Below are 21,022 nucleotides of genomic sequence, written 5' to 3'. Positions count from 1 at the left end.
TGGGCTCCTGCTCTTAGAAGGTCGCTGGGGATTTGGGGGCTCATCCTCTATTAGCACCCTCCTCTGCAGCTCCCCACTGGCCTGGGGCAGTGGGAACCCGAGTCTGGGCGCGTGGGTGGGTGATGTCCGTCCTTGATGCAACTCCCTCGCCAACATCCCTGTGTCTGCTCCAGCGGGCCAGCCCCTTGGAGGTTGCTCCCCGCCCTGCACCCCTCACCCCTCTGCTTTTATGGGGTTTATTTTCTTCCTCTTTTCTGTAGCAGTAAATTTCCCTTGGGAGCTGTTAGTAGGGCATGGGAGACAAAGAGAAATGAGAGCCAGAGGTTCAGACTGTGGACAGGCATGAACTCACCCCTCTGCTGCCAAAACCTCATTGAAGGCTCCAGAGGTAGCAGGAGTGGGAGCCTACAAGCTGAGGGCTCACTGCCCTGCCTCTGCTGAGCTCTCCTCTTCCCCAGCACCCACAGAGGTCTCTGCAGAGTGCCCAAAATCCCTCCACAGCATGCTCAAAATCCCTGCTCGTGCTGCCCATGGCCATCCTGTGTCCCTGAGCCCAGAGCCCTGCTAGCACAAACATCACACTAGGTAACCCCCTTCATAAATTGCTCGAGCTCCAACTAAAACTGCAGTTAAAGTGGTTTTCAGCTCCTCTCCTTCTGCGGGGTGGCTGTTTAGAATTAGTTTATAGCAAAACTCTCTGTTTAATATAAAGCTATCATCAAGCCATTACTTGGTTTTGAAGAAGATCACCTCATGCTATCAGCTCTGTGCTGTGACAAAGTGCCAGCTTAGGTGTCATGGCACCAAACCAGTCAGAAACAGGCAAAAGAAAGATCACCAGCCGAAATAAACTTCCCCTGTGTCCTTCAGCACTCATAAGCTAGCTGAGAGGTGTGGGATCCCCAGCCCTCAGAAACAAGCCCCTGCTGCAGCGTGCAGCCAGTGATCACATTTCATCCTGGTGCCGACAAATTCCTTTTGCACTTCCTCCGTGCCGCCGAGCGCAGCACGCCCGCCCGGGAGAGCGGATTCTAATCAAGCTCAGCAGGGCTCATAATCAACACAGGTAAGTACACGTCGTGTCTCACCGTGCTTCGGAAGTAAATAAGGCAACCCCTTTTTGCCTGCTATATCATTGACAATCCATCCCCTTCCTCCAGTTTTCAACCCATAAGAAGTTTCTTCTGCTAAAACCATTCTTCATTAGTTTTCTGAGATACTTAATTTTTAAACGCATCCCAGTCCATCAGTCTGTAATTTAGCAGTAGGAACCTACCAGATCCACACATCCCCAAACCTTACCTGACAGTTTCTGCATAAGCTTATGCCCAGCTGCAGACACAGGTGTGAGCATTCACTAAAGGCAGGTTTTATATTTTCACCACTGATCTTTCTCCCATCAATGGTTGTCTCTTTTTTTATTTTTTATTTTTTTTTTAAAAAAAGGACAGAAGTTCAAATTGCCATGAGCAATTCTTATTTTCTGTGAAATGTTGTGCTATGACTGGCTCTGGCATCAAAGCATTTGCTGGGTAGTTCAAAAAGGAGAGGAAAAGAGAGGAGAGGAGAAAAAAGGGGGAAAAAATTAAAAAAGAAAAGACAATAAATATTTTATCTATTCATTGCTCAGCAAAACCAGAAAGCAGTAGCATCAAAACCACGAGAGCAGTCACTATCCTGGCACAGTAGCTGCCCGGGTTAGCGAGAAGGACTGTGCAGGTTGCAACCAGGAAGAAGAAAAGGCAGCACCCAAGAGCCAAGCAGGTGAAGGGAACAAAGTATGTCAAAGCAACATTTTCCTGTCTGTGCAGCCCATCGCTGCTGCTTGGTTCACTCTCACCTGGTGACTTAAACACGGCGAGTTCGCCCTGCTCTGTGTGCAGATGGGTCCTGAATTCAGCCATGCGAGGAGCGATGCAGGGCTGGTAGACCTGGGAACAGGGTGGCTGTGGTCATTCCCAGTGAAGGTCCTCAGGTGGTTGCAGTCAAGCCCTTACCCTCAACCTAAACTACAGCCTAAAAGTGCTTCTTTTTTATTAACAGTAAGAGGGTTACGGGTTTGCATAGAGGGGTCCTGTTGGGCAGGCAGGAGGGTTGCTGGGACCAGCTGGAGGGACATCAGGGAGTCTCTAACCTGTGCTGGAGGAAACTATGTGCAGAGGGAGCTGTGGGCTCTTCTTGTTGGTCCTGGGGTGGGTCAAAGTCCTACCAGCCCACTACAATTCACAGGGAGTGCTCTCTGCCTTGGTGGGACGGGGCTGTTCAAAGCTCAGCTTGGGCCCACATAAAGCACGTGAGCAGGGTGTAAGCACAGCCCATGGGGCTGCTGGTGTGGGGAGGGACCTGGCCAGGCACCCGGCCATACGACAGCCCTCAGCCACAGCATTCCCTGCTTCGCCTGCTGCAGGGAATACAGGGAAACATGGCCAAAGTTGTGTCATGCCCTTTGCAGCATATGTGCCTGACCCTGTGAGAGTGGGGTAGGAGGGTTTCCTGCCTCTGAAATACACCCACCCTAGAGACACCATCACAGGGCTCACCCCTGTCCCCCAGCAAGCTGGACCACGGCAGAGATGTGCCCTGTGGGCTCCTACCCAGGCACCTCTCACCTCCCACAGCACAGCCACAGCTCTGCCACACCAGGAGGACAGCACCAGCCCTTCCAGTCCCAGCTTTTCCCACCACGGTGCCTGCTGTAGGGTGTTTCCTTCCTCCACCCCAGCAGTCAGGAGAGGCTTTGTTCGACAGGGAAACCAGAGCCAGCTGCCCGCAGCAGCACTCCTGCCCACACACTGCTTGTGGATGGAGAAGTGGGTCTGGGGAGGCCCCTGCCCGCATTACCCAACTGCCCCCCAACTTCAGGGCATCTCCCTTGCCTGCAAATAGAGATTAACTTTCCTAGGAAATGAAGGACTCCAGCTTGTACTTTTTGTTTGGTATGAATGTCCCATGACAGTTTATTTTAATCGTCTTGCTGCTTTTAATAGCTCGTGGCAGTGGCATGAGGCAGCTTCTCCTGCTGGGTGAGCCCTAGGTACTGTGGCCCCAGGGAGAGCAGGCGTCCCGTGGCACAGCACACAGAGGTGCTATTTCCAGACAATCCTGCACGATAATCCTGGATGCAGCTCCACCTGTGCCGTGCCCCATGTCCATGTAGGGGTTGCCCACCTCTTCTTTCCATCACATGCCTCTTTGCTCCTGGGTTATGAGAGAGGAACCACAGAGAAGCTGCAATCTGGTCTTTCTCCATGATTTTCTCCCTAACCCTTGTTTGTGCATTGCCTGAAGAAAATGAGCCAGGCCTCTTCACAGGGATGTGGTGCCAGGCTTTGCTTGTCCTCAGTGTTGCCCCAAAGCTATGCCAAGGCTGTGCTATGCCCTGCAGGCCACACTACAAGAGGCACCACACCCTTGGCTGCTGGAGCACCTGCACTGGTCCCATCTGTGTCCTGACACTTACAGCCGTGGCAATGGGGACGCGTGCCCTGCGCCTGTCAGCCCTGCAAGTTCAGGTTCTTGTCCCCAGCCACTCCACCAGCTTTTCTATTCAAACAGCTCTGGTTTCTCACCTTCTTCCCAGGGAAGCAGTGCAGGCAAACAACTTCTGGGGTAAGTAACGTTTTACTCTTGGTGTAGATTTCCTCCTACGATGTAGAGATGCTGTATGTTACCCTCCAGTAGAACAGGCCTGATGGCTGCACTGGCTGTCTCTTCTGTGAACCAGCCTCCCTGGCTGTAGCAGAGAGGTGAGCACTTCCCTTAGCAAAGGAGAGGGGATGTGGCGCAGATAAACTCCTTTCAGCTTCACAGCAAGGGCCTGAGTACACATGGACAGCAGAAATGCAGCACCTTTCCTCACGTGGGGACCTACCACAGCTTCTCAACTGCAGATCCTTGCTGCAACATAAGCCATGTCCTTGAAGTCACCTCCAAGAAACTTCCCAGGTGAGAAGGAAATGGTGAGCTAGGCTTCAAGCAAAAGCTGATCAAGAGCTTTATCCGTGCCTTACCCACAAGGACACATCAGGGCGAGACAGCTGGGTGCCTCATACTTCCAAAAACGATGAGCCGGCTAGCTGTGAGCCGCGTGGCACGCAATTACATCAACAGCAGAAAGGATCAAAAGCCTGCACAGCAAATTGGGCTGCATGTTACCTCGTTAAAACCTTTTTTGTCTGTACCAATACCTCTGCTTCAAAGCCTTCAAAGTTTCTAGTGACAACATTAGCGCTTCTTATGCAAGCCGAGAGCCTTGCCTGAGACTGGAGCGGGTCTCTCCCCCAGGGCTGAGCTCCTGGCAGCTGCACTGGCTGCAGGGGAGGCTTTGAGAGGCAGAAACAGGTTCTGAAAGAGCCAGCTTCGGCCCTCATGAATTTGGCAGCACAGGCATGGCACACGCAGCCCCCGTGCCCCTCTCAGCCCCCAGTGAGGAAGTGTTGAGAAGGAAATGAAACAACAAGCTTTCGACACATGCCTGCTGGCCACAGGGCAGCCTGGGGAGGCTGCATCCATCCAGCAGCCTGCAAGGCTCAGAGGTTAGGGCAGGGTCCTCTCAAGCCTCCAGGAACAGCCCAGGATTGGAAAAAGGGATCTGAGAGGGAAGAGCCTGGGCTGTTTCAGTGCCCTCGGGCCCAGGCTAGGAGGAAGGATGCTTCCCTTGCTGACGCACCAGGAGCACTCAATGCCTGGAGGTTGGAGGGAGGAAAAGAGAAAGGTGGGCTCAGCTCTGGTGTGATGCTGTTTCTTTATAAGGCAACACAGAGAGATGTTTCCCTGGAGACAGCAGGAGTGAAGAGTAGGAAGCACATTCTTTGATCACAGCTCTAACGGTTCTTTTTTTTTTCCTTTTTTCCCCCCTCCATCAAGTCATCGCTTCACTCACAAAGCTGGTGTAGGCTGCCTTATGGGCAAGCTGGTCAGCGCAGTTCTTGGCTATATGGCTCAGCATCTCACTGCTTCTAGGCAAATCTCTCAGCTGACCACCACCAGTCCCCTCCACTAGTGCTTTGTCCCCAGTGAGACTTCTTCTAACTGCAGAGCCCCATGTCAGCCTGTCCTTACACAAGGTCAGGGATTTGAGTGATGGTTCCTCTCCTAAGAAGGAGCCTAAGGAAGTGATCCACTTACCCTGAGTGATACACCCTACCATAACACCCTCTTCCATGAGGTTCCACACAATTTCCATCAAAAGTCAATTAAGGCTGTAGTGAATGAAGCCATTCACAGTGTAATTCCAGATTAATTAGCAGCACACAACCACATAATAATTAACAGACATTGCAAGGCCAGCCACTCCATCATCATCATTTCTCCCTGTCCTCCCTCATTCTTCCTTAGGGCTGGGGTGCTGAGCAATAGCGAAACCTCTGGGGCAGACCTCTCCGCAGGGCAGGCCCACGCAGCACCACGTCCCACAGACTTTTGCTGCCTGCATGTGTCTTCAGCTGCCGTGGGTGAGCGGAGAAGGCAGCCTGCCCTAAACGCTCCTTATGCACAACCAAGAGATGGCCCAGTTCAAAGAGTGACTGTACTTTTACCTGGGTGACTTTTAAGTGTCCTTCTCTGGACGTTTTACCCAAATTGGAAGCACCGTAGGCCAGCCCTTGCCAGTCTTGCTGAGAGAGGCTGCCCCACCGCAGGGAGCTGGCTTGAGAAGGGTCTCCAGCACCTCCTCTCACCTACCAGACCATCACTGCTTGAAATGTTTCATGCTTTTCTTTTCCTCTTGCTGCACTGCTGCTCAGCTGTTTGTTTTGCTCAGCCACGCTGGCTCAAAATGGTAGCAAGAATGGGAGAGTCACAAATTTAGGACTGGAGGGTTGTTGTTTTGTTGGTTTTGTTTTTTTTCTCCTTTTCCTTCTGCTTTTGCTCCCACTACTGGCAAGGAAGGAAAGAAATAGGTCCAGACAAACAGCAAATGGTTTTCTACTAGTTATCAGCTATCTGTTTTGGAACTGGGATTATTGTCTCCGGCTGTACTTGGAGACAAAGTTTACAAGGATGTGCCCCTGGCAAAGTTTGGATCCAGGCTCGTCAGGGAAGGCCACAGTCAGGCTGCGACAAGGCATCTCCAGAAAAGGCTGAGCAGATCCCAGGACTGGGCTGGGTTTCCAGGACAGGGAGCCCAGCTCTGTACCCAGACAGAATAGGGGGAGACACATCTGCTCCAGAGCTTCTTCCTCCAAGTGCCATGAGCCAGGCTGTGCATCCGCATGGGTGGATGCTCCCGGACAGCACAGGCCACCAATTAATGCGCTTTAAATGCCTCTGGGGCCTTGTTGCTCGTTGATGTCTAATTGGGCTGCAGCAGCCTGCAATTGAGTTTCAGATGATTCAAACCACTGCTCTGAGGCCTCCTCATCCCCTCTCCCTCCAGGCAGGGAAGGATGCTGGTTTCCACCAGAGCTCCCCCCCTCCCTTGCCTGTCACTGAAGCATCCCAGTCCTGCAGCCATTTATTCTGTACCCTGGGCTTTGACAAAGTGATTCTCCATGTACATTAAAGTGGTACTTGAGACAGTTTGGGGAGGAAATGGAAGAGGGCTAAATCCTAAATCTGGCAGGTCAGGGCTGCAGCGGGAGAACCCAGCTGGAACTGGCTCTAATGGCCACTGTCTTCACTCTGCCCTGGGGGGAGCTGGAGCAGGAACAAGCTCAGCTGCTCTTGCAGCAGGACTAGATGCTGTTAGTTAGTGATTTCCCTGCATCTCCCTGAGGCTGTGACAGGGCTGATTGCTCTGCCCCCCTGGTTCTGTGCTTACAACAGCCTGCGAGGGCCCCACTGTAACCAGCATCGCTACATTTACTTTATTTATTTATTTATTTAGCCAGGTTTATTATTGCTGGGATCAGCCCTGAGGTTGGATGGTGCAGGACACAAACAGAGCTCCAGCACTGACTTCCAGGAACAACTCTGTCACAGGGCCTGCAGATCAGGTCCCAGCTCAATCTCTTTTCCACCCTTGCTTATGACAGCATTTGTAAGTGCTCACCTACTCAGAACATCCCCAAAATCTCTGGAAAATCAGTGTGAGGCATTTAGCAGCTCTGGGGATCCACAAAACAACTAACCTGGAGCCACAAGAACTTGCTAGCTCAAGGTTACGCTCTGCAAAGTGTAAAATGTTGTGGGAGACCAGTTTCTGCTCTTTCGTGGGAATGCACAAAAAGGTGGGAAGTTGAAGGAAAGTACGGTGCTGGTGGAAAAAAAGACACAAGTCTCTTTCCATCTTGCATAGGACAGAGCAGCATCCACGCTGTACACCAGCTCACACCCAGCAACACAAAAGGCACAACAATCAGCCTGAGCTTAAAAGGGTCAGCACAGCATCAGCACACAGGTGTTAGGGCAGCTCTGCTCCCTATCACAGCAGTGCCTGGCCAGCTGGCCTTAGTTCAAGATGATCCTATGATGAGGAAGTGATTTCAATGTAATTTAAAGGGCAGGCTGTTCATAAAGATAACCTACAGGTTTCTGCAAAACATTTTGCAAAAAGATTTAAGTATCTGAACCTGTAAACTCCCAGACAAGAGTAACTCCAGGCCTGTTCTTAGCAGCGTATACACAAGACATCTACGCACCGTGAACACACTTCTGTCCCTTTACACATTAATTCCTATGCAGGTGTGTAAAAGCTGCAGCCTGTGTAACACAACGCCAGAAGTTCTTCATGCTCACACTGACACCTTAATGCGACTACACCCCCTTGCACAGCAGCACACAGGGATTCTTTATGCCTTCTCCATCTGCACATCATCCCCCCTCCCCTTATATTTTTTTTTCCTTCTACCTACACTTGGGCTTCTTAATGAGAAGAGATTTTCCCTCCTCAACATTTGCTTAGACAGAAATCCCCCCCTTTGGCAGCGGCAGACACGCAGGTTTCCCCAGGTTTACTGTAAGCTGCACCCTCCCTGCTCCTTGTTTGCCAGCACCGGTCTTGGCAGCAGCACTTGCTGACTGCACCGTACCCCTCCTGGTGAACACCAGCACTTCCTTCCCCATCGCTTCCACCCAGGGGCTGACCCAGCCCCAACTGCAACTTCTAGGTCAGACTTTCTCACCAACCCAGGATAAAAGGTACAGGAGGGACGAGGTTTCAATTATCAGGTGTTGATGTCATGCTCTACCTTTTTATGCCATGATTGTAACACCAGAATACATGAGCACCTGGGGCAGTTTGAGGGGCCATGGACCAGAAAATGAATACAGGCACAAGTTCCTTATTCAATTTCTAGCAAAAATGTAACAAAAAGTAGATTTTCTGGGGACAAGCTGGAAGATCAGTGAAAGGCAACTTTGACAATCCATTGATAAAAGACTTCTAGACATCTGTCACCTCCTCCACTAACCACACTTTCCAGAGACTCCCAGAGACTGGAAATAAAAGCAAAGAAGAGTGTTTGCAGAGTTGTTAGCTACAGACTCAAAAATACCATCTTCAGGCCAAGAACAGAACTAGCTCGGCTCAAATTCACAGCACCATGTTTTGAATGGGTAACTCTCTGAAAGCACACAAACAAGGGGCACTATCTGCCCGCGAAATCCCCGGTGTTGGCCGCTGCCAGCTGCCCTGGTGATACACCGCAGGTGCTGCAACACCTGATGTCAGCTACAGAGAGTCACTCAGCATCAGGGGAGGCCTGCAGTGCTGACAGGACAGGCTGACACCACAGCCACTACCTTTGAAGGCAACACATACGGTCTTCACTGCACCTAGGGAAGGAGGGAATGGCAACACACGCATATGGACTGCAGCACATGGATAATCTTTATTGGTAACATCAGTGGAGCACCAGTAAACCATTACTGACTGTAGTGGTGACACACAGCTGAGGCACATGCTAAGGCACTTTTATTATATAAAAAAAAAAAAAAATTAATTTTTTTTTGTGACAGCAATTGGGACACGAGGCTCCTGCACTCAGAGCGCTTCAGGCAGACAGTATGGCGCTTTGTATTTAATTATTTTTACTTCGCTCATAAGTAGGTCTAAATGCAGCATATACAATATGGTTAAGAATACAGGTAAATCCAGCAACCAGTGTACGGTGTAGAAAAGTAAAGACTATCTATATATAACCATGGTCCCAATAGAAAGGCAGTGATAAAGACCTTTATTTTTTTCTTAATTACTTATTACGAGAGATACAAAGGCCTTACATATATCTGTGCAGATTAAAGGGTTTTTAATATACTCTTAGTCAATGGTGCACAATAACTAATCCCAACCCCTGGTTACAGAGCAGGTGCAAGAGGCTTGGACACGTCAATAAAAGAAGGATTTCCCTCCCCTTATCCCCACCCTCTGCCCACTACCCTATTAAATTCCCCTAGATTCTGTCTATTACCTTTAAATATATTTGGTCCCCCAGAGATTCTCAGACAAGCACAAGGACACTGTTCTGCTTCCCCAGCCTGCCATTAACTACTGGTCCACGCTACCTTAGATGAAACCGCTCAGAGGCAGAGACACTAACAGGACATCATTGCACTTCAGAGATCTGTCCAGACAGTAAAAATGAGAAGGTGGGGAGGAGGGGGGAGGAAAAAAAAAAAAAAAAAAAAAAAGACAACCTTTGGCAAGTCCTCCAGGTAACTGGTCCCAAGAGGAGCTTCCCTCTTCACCCCTCCCTGGAAATGTATGAAAGAAAAAAGGGCAAATTGCTATGGCCAAAGCACACCGTTTTTCCTGAAACTGCTCCCAAACCATGTGGGTGGGCAGATTAAAAGAGGCAGAAGTCTGAGGTCACTGAACATGATTGCCGAAAGCAAACAAAGAGGGAGGGGAAAGGATACAGGAAGGAGCTTCCCTGCAGCTAGAATCAAAGACAAAAGGAGATTTACAGCAACAATAATCTTTCTCTAACCCGACTCCCTCCAAACTGTGTAAGGATTCACCAGCAGACATGGCACAGACAGTTCTACAGGCCTTTGTAGTGGCCAAACTGCTGGTCAGATTTCAGAGCCCCAACTCTTTGGCATTAAATACGAAGAGGATTAGGAAACTAGAAAGAGGAAGAAACTAAGAACACAGATGCCCGATGGCTCCAGATACACAGAGCTGGGCTTGCTCTGCAGATCCCCAGCCAGTTCAGGAGGAGAGGGTTTGCTGAAAGTCCAATGGAAGAGGGGAGGGTGGATGGGTCACTCCATCACATGTAACCTGGGTCAAATGGGAGGACTTATTCAGTAGCTTTGGCATCACCAGCATCTGCCTTGCCGTCCACTTCCTCATCGGAGCACTCTCCTGTGCCCTTCCTGACAATTCGACGTGTCACAACGAACGGCAGGTCCCCGCGCCTAGGGAGGGACAGACATAAGGACATCAGCAACACGCGGTTCCACTGAGCTCACCAGAGTGGGCAGGCTCTGGACAGTGGTGAGGAGGTACCTGCTGTGCTGTTTGCTGTGGGCACCCAACTGGCTGCCAAGGTACTGCACCAAATGCTGCGCCTTACCTGAGTTTGCTCTTCAGGGAGCTGACTTCTCTATTCATTGCATCAGCTGTTTCAGTGGCATCCTCCAGCTCACGCTGGAGCTTCCTACGGGATGCATTGGCTCGCTGGGCCTCCTCTTCTGCTTCCTCAAGCTGGCGTTTCAGCTGCTTCAAGCGCATATTCGCCTTGTCCGCCTGAGCGTGTGTGGGAAAGAGAGATGAGTTTTTTTTTTTACAGTTACAGCACAGTGGCTAGAGGAGCAAAAAGCAGAGTCTCCAAAGCCCCTCTTCCCTTTCTGAAGGGAGCTTCCTAGGACTTGACAGCTCCAAGCCTTTCCTTAAAAGCATTACATTTTCATCTGTGTCATCTTGTAATTATCACAGTGAAGGAAAATAAATCTATAGGAAGGTTAATGCTAGAGCCCTTTTACATGCAGATGAAGCCTTGGTCATAGAAGGGAAATCCTCCCACCAGAAGACCCACCAATGCTGCAGGTAACTATACACACCTGATCTTTGAATTGCTCAGCATTACGCCTCTCATCATCCACCTGCAGCAAGATATCTTTCAGCTTCTTCTCCGCACGGCGCACCTGCTTGCTGGCAGCCTGGCGCTCCCTGCACAGAAGTACAGCAATGCTCAGACAAGAACTTATCTCCCGTTGTCCCAACAAGATGACCTGACTTGGCCAAGTTAGAAACATGGAAGATAACAAGAGTCCTTCTAACTTAGAAAAAAAGGGGGTGGGAGGCAATGTTTCCCAGAAATGCCCAAAAGACACTGATGTCACATAGTTATGACCCTTCCTGAAGTTACAGAGGGACAGCAAGTGTATCACAGTTGCAGTTTTAGGAGTGATTAAGTCTCAAAGAAGCTACAAGTCTCTACAGTGAAAAAACAAGGAAGGTTTTCCAAGATCTTACAGCTGTACTGCCCAGTATACCTAGGATGAAGCCCTCACTCAGACAAACCAGAATTTGTATAGAAGAGCTTAAAGCACCAGAGCGAGTGGAGGCTTGTAAAACAGACTTTCTACTAGGACATACTTTGTCTCCATGTCCAACTGCTCTTCCAGCTGGGCTATCTTTGCTTCCAAGGCCGTGATGGTAGCTTTGTACTTGGACTTCACTGCACTTTCCATCTCCTGCAGTTTAAGCTTAAGCTCCTTGTTCTGGCGCTCCATCTGCTGGCGAGCGTTCTCATTCTTCTGTGCATTGCTACGCTCAGCATTCAGGTCAGCATTCATCTGATCAATCTGTGGAGAGAAGTACTCAGCACATTGAGCACTCCAGCCCAAAAGGCTGATTTCTTTCTCAGACACACGCTGGCATGCAAAGAAAATGGACCCTCGGGATGAGCTGAATACCTAGAATAACTCTGATGCAGAGGGAGCTGTCTGTAGGCAGAACACTTCTCAAAATATCTTCGTTTACCCAGATTTTCAAACTAATTCCTTGAATAACACATTTATCAACCTCCTCTTAGGGCTAAATTTGCCAATCACACACAGTGCTCTCTGGGGCGAAGGCCATGGCTTGGCACTTAACACAGTAATTATCAGTCTTAGTGAATTACAAAAATCCTGAGGCAAGTGGATCCAATACATGTGCTTTACTAATTTATCATTTATTTGCTGTCTGTCTACTTCCACTACAAAGAAGCAGCTTAAAAATACTGACTTGCAAAGGCAAAAGGGCAAGAACTCAGTCCACTTCCAAACCAGGGCCCTGGCTGATAGTCAACCAAGTAGAGAACTATGTTCTCATCCACCAGAGTGAACAAGCCATTTGGGAAACCATCAGCCTAGCTCCTTGACTTTGGAGCACTAAGAAAACAACACACCTGACTCTCAAAGTCAGGCAGATAAAATATGGCAGAGAACAGGCAGGTTAAGATCATGGTTTCTATAGCAGCCTAACAAACTCCATATGGTTACCCCATTGGAAGCAGCATAGAACTGGCAGAAAAGTAATTTTCCAAACTTATCGTGCCACCGTTCAGCACGCCAAGTTGGAGCAGCAGGCTACAGATCATCTTTCTCATAATCCCTTAATAGTGAAAAAAAGAAAACCCTCCCAGTCCTTTTTTTATAAATTTGTGAGATTGTTCCAGCTACCCAATGATTTAAATGATCAAAACCAGTGAGTTAACATGAACTCTGAGTGCCCACCCTATTTTCTCTATTGTGGTATTTAGGTGTTTCATCTTGCTGATATCCATGGACTTCTGAGGGCTTGTACTGTACACAAAGCAGCAGCTGGCATTACCCAGAGTGCAGTGTGACAATTTACACAGACTAGAGAACCCCTGCTGCCACACACAGCCTGAACAGGTACCTGAAGATTTGCCTTCTTGAGCCGGTCATTGATTATCTCTGTGTTGCCCTGTTCTTCTTCTAACTCCTCCTCCAGCTGCGCTATCCGGGCCTCCAGGCGTCTCTTTTCCTCCATGGCCAGTGCTCTATAGGACACAGAAGCATTAGTGCTGGTGGCATTAATGCCTTGGGGAGAGCTTGCCACTCCTAACTGAACACAAAAAGCTCAGTCTTTCAAGAGTAGAGGAGATACAGTGCATGCTGCAGTCTATATAAAAATTACAGCCTGCAAAGTATTTTTGCAAACTAGCTCCTCCACCCTTAGACATGGAACATTACTCACCCTTTACCACTGTTGTTGGCAATCTCATCAGCCAGCTCATCCCTTTCTTGCTGGGCTTGGCGCTTGGCACGCTCAGCAGCTGCAAGTTCCTGGAATGGAAACGAGATGGTCAGTGATCCAATGGGAAGCTACCAATTAATGCAGCACAGGAAAAAGTAGTTACTGGCAATGGGTGGTATGGTCTCTAGCTAGATCCAGACTTAATTATAAGACGTGGTCTGTTCCCCACCCACCCCACAGCTTCCTTCGTTTTGCACGCTCCTATCCTATCTGTCAAGAAAGGACCACATTCTGAATTTTGAAGAGGACCTCATATTGGAACAGAGTAAAAAGTACAAAAGAAAGGAAATAATCACGCAAGCTTAGAGTGCTACACTTAGTTCTTGGCCAAATAAAACGAACAAACCCTTGACTTGCATGTATATTCCATTACCTCTTGCAATTGGATCATCTCTGCCTCCATGCTCTTCAACTTCTTCTCATTTTCTTTGGCCTGTGCCAAGATCTCTTCTCTGGAAGTACGTGTGTCCTCCAGTTCCCGCATGTAATCCTTCATCTGGGCCTGAAAATGGAGAACAAAAAAGGATGAACTTCAGAGCATCCACATTAAGAAATTGGGTTTGTTTGTCTTACGGAAAACATGAAGGGAAAACGGAAACAGGGATTCATTAAACTTCAGCTACGAAAAAGGCTGCTGTAAAACAAAAGGAATAATCCTTTTCCCATTTCACAAGTAAGAAGGAGAAGTAGTAATGGAAGCATACAGGACTGCTTACATTGCAGGAAAAAAAATACAATCTTGTCAGATACAGGGAGCGGGGAAGGGAGGTTACAGGAAGCTTTCTAGTGAAGCAATGGAATAGACAGTCTAGGGAGGATTTGGAGTTGTTCCTAAGAACAGGTCAGACAAGTGCCTGTAGGAATTGCAAAAGCGTAACAGAACTGTCTTGGGGCAGGAGAAGGTCTAAATGATATTTCAGTCTCTCAGCTTTGCAGCTCTGTAATCCTTTCCAAAAACACTGACATAAGGCAAGCACTCGAGTGGACTCTCCCTACAGCTTGTCTCCCAGAGAGCTAAACAGGCAGACCGGGGTTAGAAGGATGTTTGAAATGCCAATAAATCTTTTGTGGCAAATGGCTACAAGGCTCTGCTGCTCTTGTGACACTGATGCATGGCTCTCATGAGGTGAGATCTTGTATCCCATTTCCCCAGGTAAATGCTCTACGCTGACAGCGCTTCTCACCTGCAGTTTGCGGAGCTGCTTGATGGCTTCTTCACGATTCTTGTTAGCAGTGTCTATATGGCTTTCCAAATCCTTTAGGTCCATCTCTAGCTTCTTCCTGGCAGCCACAGCAATAGAGCGCTGTTTTCGTTCATCTTCCAATTCCACCTCCATCTCCCGCACCTGTAGGGAGATATGCAGGCATCAGCATTTCAGCCCCTTCATTTCCCAACAGCTACTTTTTGCATCCCCCTTTCAAACTGTACCTAAGTGCAAGTGTGTGATTTGTTTTTGTGCCTCCTGGCAGGGGGATGTGGCTAACATTCCTCACTAATAAAGCCACACAGGTTCCCTTGATAGACAGAGGCACACAGTCATGCCTGATAGACAGTCATGCACACAAGGGGAAAAGTCTCTCACAGCTTTGCAGCACTGCCTGGAAAGTCACCATTAACAAGAATCTGGGGATTAGCACTGTCTGCCTAACCACCTTTGGACACAAGTGCCTTTATGTATGGAACACTTTCAGGATTTACAGAGCAATTCTTACTTGTCTAATCAGCTGTTTCTTCTTCTCTTCATTCTGTTCATCGCGTCCCTGGAGGTCCCGGTCAAACTGTGCCTTCATGGCCTGTTGGTTCACTTCTAGCCGCAGCTTGGCATCCTCTGTGGCCTGCAGTTCATCCTCCAGCTCTTCCAGCTGTGTCTTCATCTCCTCCACCTGCTGCTCCAGGGCTCGCTTAGCCTTCTCCAGCTCATGGACCTACAGCAAAGTACCACACATGAGGTTTCCTCAAAGAGTGCAGACTATTCTATCTATCTTAAGAGCAAAAAAAGTCTAAGAACACGGCACCTGTCCCTTGTATTAGGGGCAGAGATACCCCTCAAAGCCAGCTGCTCGCATATTTGCAAGCTGCCACTGTGAATCACGATTACCTATTAGTTCTGGTCATGTATGTGTGGTGGTGGGGAGAAAAAGAAAAGCAGTTGTTACCCTAGTCATGACCTATTGCAGACTTAGATCTGGACACTTTCAGTTCTGACAGAATTCAAGAATATGCTTTTTAGACTCTGAATTTTTTCTTTTCCCTTCCTACTGATCATAACATTTTTTGTCTTGCAACAGTGAGGTTACTGTCTTCCATTGCCTGGCTAATCCCTGTATTTTAGATACCAGGCTCACATCATACCTTCTCCACCACAACGATACCAGTTAATTTTCAGTTTGCCACTATCTTATTTGGGTCATTCCCAGGCTCTTCCAACCCACTGTTCTCACTTACTAATGTAATACATAAATAATGTTCACAAACTCACAATGTGTTCAGTATTCTCTACTACAATCCTCTGTGTTCACACTAACATAAGTTTTCTGTGGTATTAAACTAACAGTACCACCTATGTGACATTTCCTGCCCAGATATTTTAACTCATACTTACACTTTTCCCAACATCATCCTTTGAACTCATCAGGTCTTCCATCTCTGTGCGGAACTGCTTATTGATACGTTCCAGCTCAGCTTTCTGCTCTATGGCTTCTTCCAGGGCTCTGGCCAGGGAGAGAGCCTTAGTCTCCTTCTCACGAGCTTCTGCCTCAGCTCGGTCCCGTTCTTCTGCATACTTGGCAGAGATGTTCTTCTCCTCCGCTAACAGCTACAAGAGCACAACATCAATATTCTGAGAAATTACTGACAATTTTCTAACAACATAAGCATGTATACTTTCATTACTGCCTTCTTACTAGTGTTCTGTCATGGATAGAAGGAACCAAGAAAACGTAGCTACAAAGACTGAAGCATGCCAACCCACCTTTAGTAACTGTGCTGACCCCAAATGAACAAATTTCTTATTCCCTAGGCCTCCAACCTGTTATTTTCAACTTTCTCTCAAAGATGATCTGCAAAAAATGCTTTGAACTTGATCTTAGACTTGATACAAATCTTATCCCTTTGGGAAAAGGAGTGTCACTGAACTTCTTACGCATGGAACAGAATTAATTTACTTCTATGAAAGCTTATTTCTCCACTCTATATGTTATGCCTTAGTTCAGAAGTAAATATACATTCTCCAAGCAGCATTGCTTAAGGCAGACCCGTCAATAAGATGCACCTACTGAATGCCTGGTGACTGAAGTCATACCTGATCAAACTTCTTCTGCTTCTTCTCTAGGTTGGAAACGATCTGACGCTGATGATCCAGGTCCACAGTGAGGTCATCCAGCTCTTGCTGCAGACGGGTCTTTGTTTTTTCCAGTTTGTCATACGCAGCTGTCTTCTCTTCATATCGCTGGCTCAAGCCCTCCAAGTCCTTCTGCAGCTTCTTTCTGGCTTCCTCTGCTGACTCAAGGCAGCCCAGACCATCATCCATCTTCTTCTTTGCATCTATTGCCTGAAGGACAGAAAAGATCATGTGTGAAGTCACACCAGAGATAACACTATATGTAGTTTACTGGCACACCAGAAGTTGAGGAAATAGGTCTGCTCATTTCTGAAGGTAATTCCCAAAGGAATTCCTGAATAGAAATCCAGCAGTTTGTATGATTATCATCAGAGACCTCTGTTTCTGCTCTGACCCAAATCAGCAGGATCACCTTTTCCCAGGAAAGGTTCTGTTACCAGAAGTCAATTCTGCATTTAGATTTTATTTCCTTCAAGACAGACCTGCACTTACGCTTCCTTTAGAAAGTCATAGGTTTATGGGATGCAGACTCTGTACCTGTTGCTGAAGAACAGAGATCTGTTTCTCCAGGTTTCTCTTTGTCTCCTCTTCTTCTTCCAGTTGCTCTTTCAAACTATTCTTCTCATCCTCCAACTGCTTCAGCTTAGTGCTCAGGCTCAGTTTTAGGCGAGTCTCCTCCTGCAGCAGCTCCTATAAAGCAAACACCCCAGTGGAATTCAGCACCACTCCTTGGCTTTAAAGGCTCACAATCCTCACCCACTCTCTCCAGAATGAGCACTTTTGAAGTTGAGTTTAAGTATGCAACTTATTTCACAGATAAGACAAGCGAAGACAGAATTTAAATAATTGTCTTCCAGCGAGTCAGTATAGAAACAAAATATTCAGAAGGGTCCTACTCTCCCATACACTCTAATGATTAAAATATACTACTTTACTACACAAACCATCCACAGTCCTTCCTGGAGTCCTCCAAGTAGCACACAAAGCATTAAAACCTTTCCCAACAACGGTGTGACTGTACTCTGCTATGTGACTTTCTCATATTCAAGTATCAAAGAAACAGACAATAGGCTGAAGTGATTTAGCATGGTCAAAAACAACACTGGTCTTAGCAGAATTGTAAGACACTGCTACTTTACCAACAACGTTTATTGTCTTATGCTGCCACTGCTTGAGCTGAAAGATCTGTACAGACTAATAAGGCCAGTCTTCAAACTAGTGCTTTTTTTTATTTTATTGGGCACTATCTTTGAGTCTGTTTTTTTTTTAAAAAGAGTAATGAGTAGACAGAACATCAATGACTGCTCGAGGTTATTTAGTATCTGACGTTCCGCACGCTCTTTTTCCCTTCCAACCTTCTGCTTGGTATTCCATGCTTTACCAAAAGATTCATACTATAACCTGTAAATGGTTGCTTTAGCTCAAAGTATAAGACTAAGTATGATATTTTCCTAAAAAAATACCAAATTATTTGAATCTACCACTTCCCCAACATCCCCAACAGGGAAAAAGAATTTTCTGCTTAACTTCACAAATGTACCAGAAATCACACACACAAAAACCCTGTCAAATACTGACTATGAAGATCTCAAACAAGAATCTAGCATTCCAATGCAGTTCTAGCATTAAAGAGCTCTCAAGCAGAAAGGTGACAGAGGAGGACTTCTAAATCCAAGACAAGGCAAATTAAATATGTTCCACATACTGGAGAAGCGGAAGGAAGATAAACAGCTTGTTTCTGTAGAAATGCTCTCAATACCATGCAATATTACTCCTTAGCAAAAAACAGGCAGACCCAATCCTTTCAAGAGTTGCATATCTAGTATTTAATGGTGTCCAGAGTGATTTCTCACTTTAAGTATTTGTAACAGACACTGGCTGCACCACACACAGACGTCTTGGCTTCCAAAGCTCTCACCTGTGTATCCTGAAGCTGTGATTCCAGAGCAGAAAAGTCCTTTACTAGTTTGATTGATTTGCTCTCAGACTGGTTCAAAAGACCTGTGACATTGTCCAACTCGACCTGAGGAGAGATCAGAGTATCAGTTATTAAATGCATCAGTAAAAACAAAGCTAAGAACAGGTGACCAGCTACAAGACCCAAAAGTGAAAACTGAGGCACCTCTCAACAGTAAGGCATGTGTATAACCTTTCAGGGGAATGAATGCATCATTTCCAAAGTCCCAGGGATGAAATATGAGAAGTCAAAAAGAGATTTTTACTTGGGATCACCTCTGTTGCAACAGCCTTCTGGTTTTGGCTGTTTTGGTTTTTTTGTTTGTTTGTTTGCTTAGGCCTCTATGAGATTTTAGACAGCCTGGCAAGAATTTTAAAAACTTCTGTTAAATTAATTCTCTTCTATTTTATAGCATATGCTTCAGGACTGTATCTAGAGTCTCAAAATTACATTTTCACACTCTAAAATTTAAACAGTGCATAGACTGTCAATGCTCAACTTTTAGTGACAACCCTCCATAAAGGAGAAGGCAGAAGACAATGCCCTGTGTGAATCAAAGGGATTTGTTGTTCCATTGAAGAAAGGAGGAGAAACTCTAAATTTCCACATCACCCTTGAGCAACTCCTCATCACCATCAACCACATTACAAAGCTTCAAGACACTGTCTTCCAAATTAGTTACACAATCATCACTCTCTTTGTGCCATTCTAGGTTCACAAGCAGCTGAATGTTTACAGAACTGTGCTGTACAAACTGCTGCATGCTGAAGGGGAGCAGACATGCTGATACTTCAAGCTGCTCATGATAAGCGACATCAATCCAATATCCTGCCCTGGCAATGATTTAAGGAGTTTGCATAATCCTCGGGAAGCAAACTACGGATCTGATTTTTGTAGGAACTTCATCCTCAGAAGGAACAAGATTTTTGAACTAGCTATGGGGAGGTACCATCCCACAACCTTTCTTTCTAGTCTTAGGCTGAATCAGAAGCTCAGGAAAACCCATGCCACTCACCTGCAACTTGTTAACCCTCTCAGCCAATTCAGTCTTCACTCTTTCTCCTTCTGTAAATTTCACCTGCAGTTCTTGGAGCTGAGCATCTACTTTTTTCCGCTTGTGCTCAGCATCTCCTTTACCCTGCAGAAGGGCCTTCACCTCATTGGACAATTCAGCCCTCTCACTTTCCAGAGCTTGTTTTGCCTTTTCAAGATTTGCTTTCACCTGAGGAGGAAAAAAAACCAAAACAAAACAGCAAAATCTCTCAGACTTTAGATAAGGCAGGATATTTCCATTCAGTACTAAGTAAGCTAATGTTGCATGTTTAGCAGCCAAGTTGTAGACTGCTTACTCAGAAAAAAAAAAATTTTGAACAGCCTGCCACTGATAAGCAGGAGACAATCTAACAATCAGAGAAGACAACAATACAGGAAATAGTTTTGCACCATCAGATTTCCAAATTAAAGTTTGTACAAGTCAACAAGTGCTAGCAGTGAGAAAATAATGTCTTGGCTATGCAGTATAACATGCCTGATGGGAAAAAAAGAATAAATGCAACTATTTAAAACAATTTCATATATGCTTCATAGCAAAAAAAAAATTATCTACCAAGGAAAGAAAAGCACATGTATCAGAAATCTAGCATCATGAACACTTCATGTTCTTCTGCAGCTTTAAGACATGGTCATAGAACAGCTATCATTTCAGGCAGGTTGATGGCTTTGGCCTTGTTTTTTCTGTTCCACATACCCGCTTGGTTTGTTCTAACTGCTCTGCCAGCTCTTCAATAGCTTGTGAATGTTTCTGCCTCATCTCTTGGATTTGAGCCTCATGACTCTTTGCCTCATCTTCAAGGGTCTTCTTCAAAACCGTTACTTCTTGTTCTCTCTTTGACCTGCAAGATTCACAAATTCCATTTGTATGCCAAGGAGAGAATCAAACAGATGTGTATATCCATCAACAGCATCTCTAATGTCTGCTTAGTCCTACAAACTTTAACAACACTTTTCAAAGTCAGAACTTCACATTGCACCCTCCTTAAGTGCAAGCTGGCAGCATTACTTTCAGCCTAAGAAATAATAGCCTGGAAGTATGAATGTTTCAGGGGTACTGCCAACATTATGGTTAGGAAGCAAATTAACTTTCTTACACCAGGTGAGGTAATGCAGTATGACTACAGCTTGCATACTTACCTCCCTCCTGTAGTCACTGAGGCTGCTAACCAGCCCACCCTGATAAAGCCAGTAAGTTGCTTTGGCAAAAGACTGGATGCAGCAGCATTTATTAAAAAAGTCAAAACCAAAACAGACATCACAGCTCCATGCTGGAGTTACCTGAGCTCTTGCTGAGCAGCTGTAGAATCTAGCGTGTCTTCTAGCTCTGTTTTCAATGCTTCCAGCTCTTCTCCCAGATCCCGCTTCTGTTTTTCGGCTTTATTCCTGAACGCTCTCTCTGACTCCAGGTCTTCCTGCAGCTCAGTGATCTGGGATTCAAGTTCCCTGATCTTTTTCAGGGCCATGTTCTTTTGAGCTGCCTCTTCTTCCACCCTATGTTTGACACAGGATTCTGAT

The 21,022-nt window shown here is 46.7% G+C and overlaps 1 protein-coding gene across 2 annotated transcripts in view; it reads right to left on the bottom strand.

The window, feature by feature from the left end:
• Nucleotides 1-8,752: 8,752 nt before the first annotated feature.
• MYH9 (myosin heavy chain 9) overlaps nucleotides 8,753-21,022 on the bottom strand; it is a 56,119-nt gene continuing 43,849 nt past the window's right edge. For both annotated transcript variants that reach the window (XM_010178218.1, XM_010178226.1), the window contains 16 exons: nucleotides 20,786-20,998; nucleotides 20,202-20,346; nucleotides 19,470-19,676; nucleotides 18,416-18,520; nucleotides 17,035-17,187; nucleotides 16,459-16,707; nucleotides 15,760-15,972; nucleotides 14,870-15,082; nucleotides 14,341-14,502; nucleotides 13,530-13,658; nucleotides 13,097-13,185; nucleotides 12,776-12,899; nucleotides 11,486-11,694; nucleotides 10,948-11,056; nucleotides 10,461-10,633; nucleotides 8,753-10,302 (listed from right to left, as the gene is read on the bottom strand). In XM_010178218.1, coding sequence (XP_010176520.1) covers nucleotides 10,185-10,302; nucleotides 10,461-10,633; nucleotides 10,948-11,056; nucleotides 11,486-11,694; nucleotides 12,776-12,899; nucleotides 13,097-13,185; nucleotides 13,530-13,658; nucleotides 14,341-14,502; nucleotides 14,870-15,082; nucleotides 15,760-15,972; nucleotides 16,459-16,707; nucleotides 17,035-17,187; nucleotides 18,416-18,520; nucleotides 19,470-19,676; nucleotides 20,202-20,346; nucleotides 20,786-20,998 — 2,611 coding nt within the window. In that variant the 3' untranslated portion in view covers nucleotides 8,753-10,184. The remainder of the gene's footprint in view (nucleotides 10,303-10,460; nucleotides 10,634-10,947; nucleotides 11,057-11,485; nucleotides 11,695-12,775; nucleotides 12,900-13,096; nucleotides 13,186-13,529; nucleotides 13,659-14,340; nucleotides 14,503-14,869; nucleotides 15,083-15,759; nucleotides 15,973-16,458; nucleotides 16,708-17,034; nucleotides 17,188-18,415; nucleotides 18,521-19,469; nucleotides 19,677-20,201; nucleotides 20,347-20,785; nucleotides 20,999-21,022) is intronic.

This window comes from Antrostomus carolinensis, unplaced genomic scaffold (assembly GCF_000700745.2).
Source record: "Antrostomus carolinensis isolate BGI_N321 unplaced genomic scaffold, ASM70074v2 scaffold33170, whole genome shotgun sequence".
Taxonomy (NCBI): Eukaryota; Metazoa; Chordata; class Aves; order Caprimulgiformes; family Caprimulgidae; genus Antrostomus; species Antrostomus carolinensis.
Note: the sequence above shows the minus strand (reverse complement) of the source record. Positions and strands in the feature narration are given on the sequence as shown.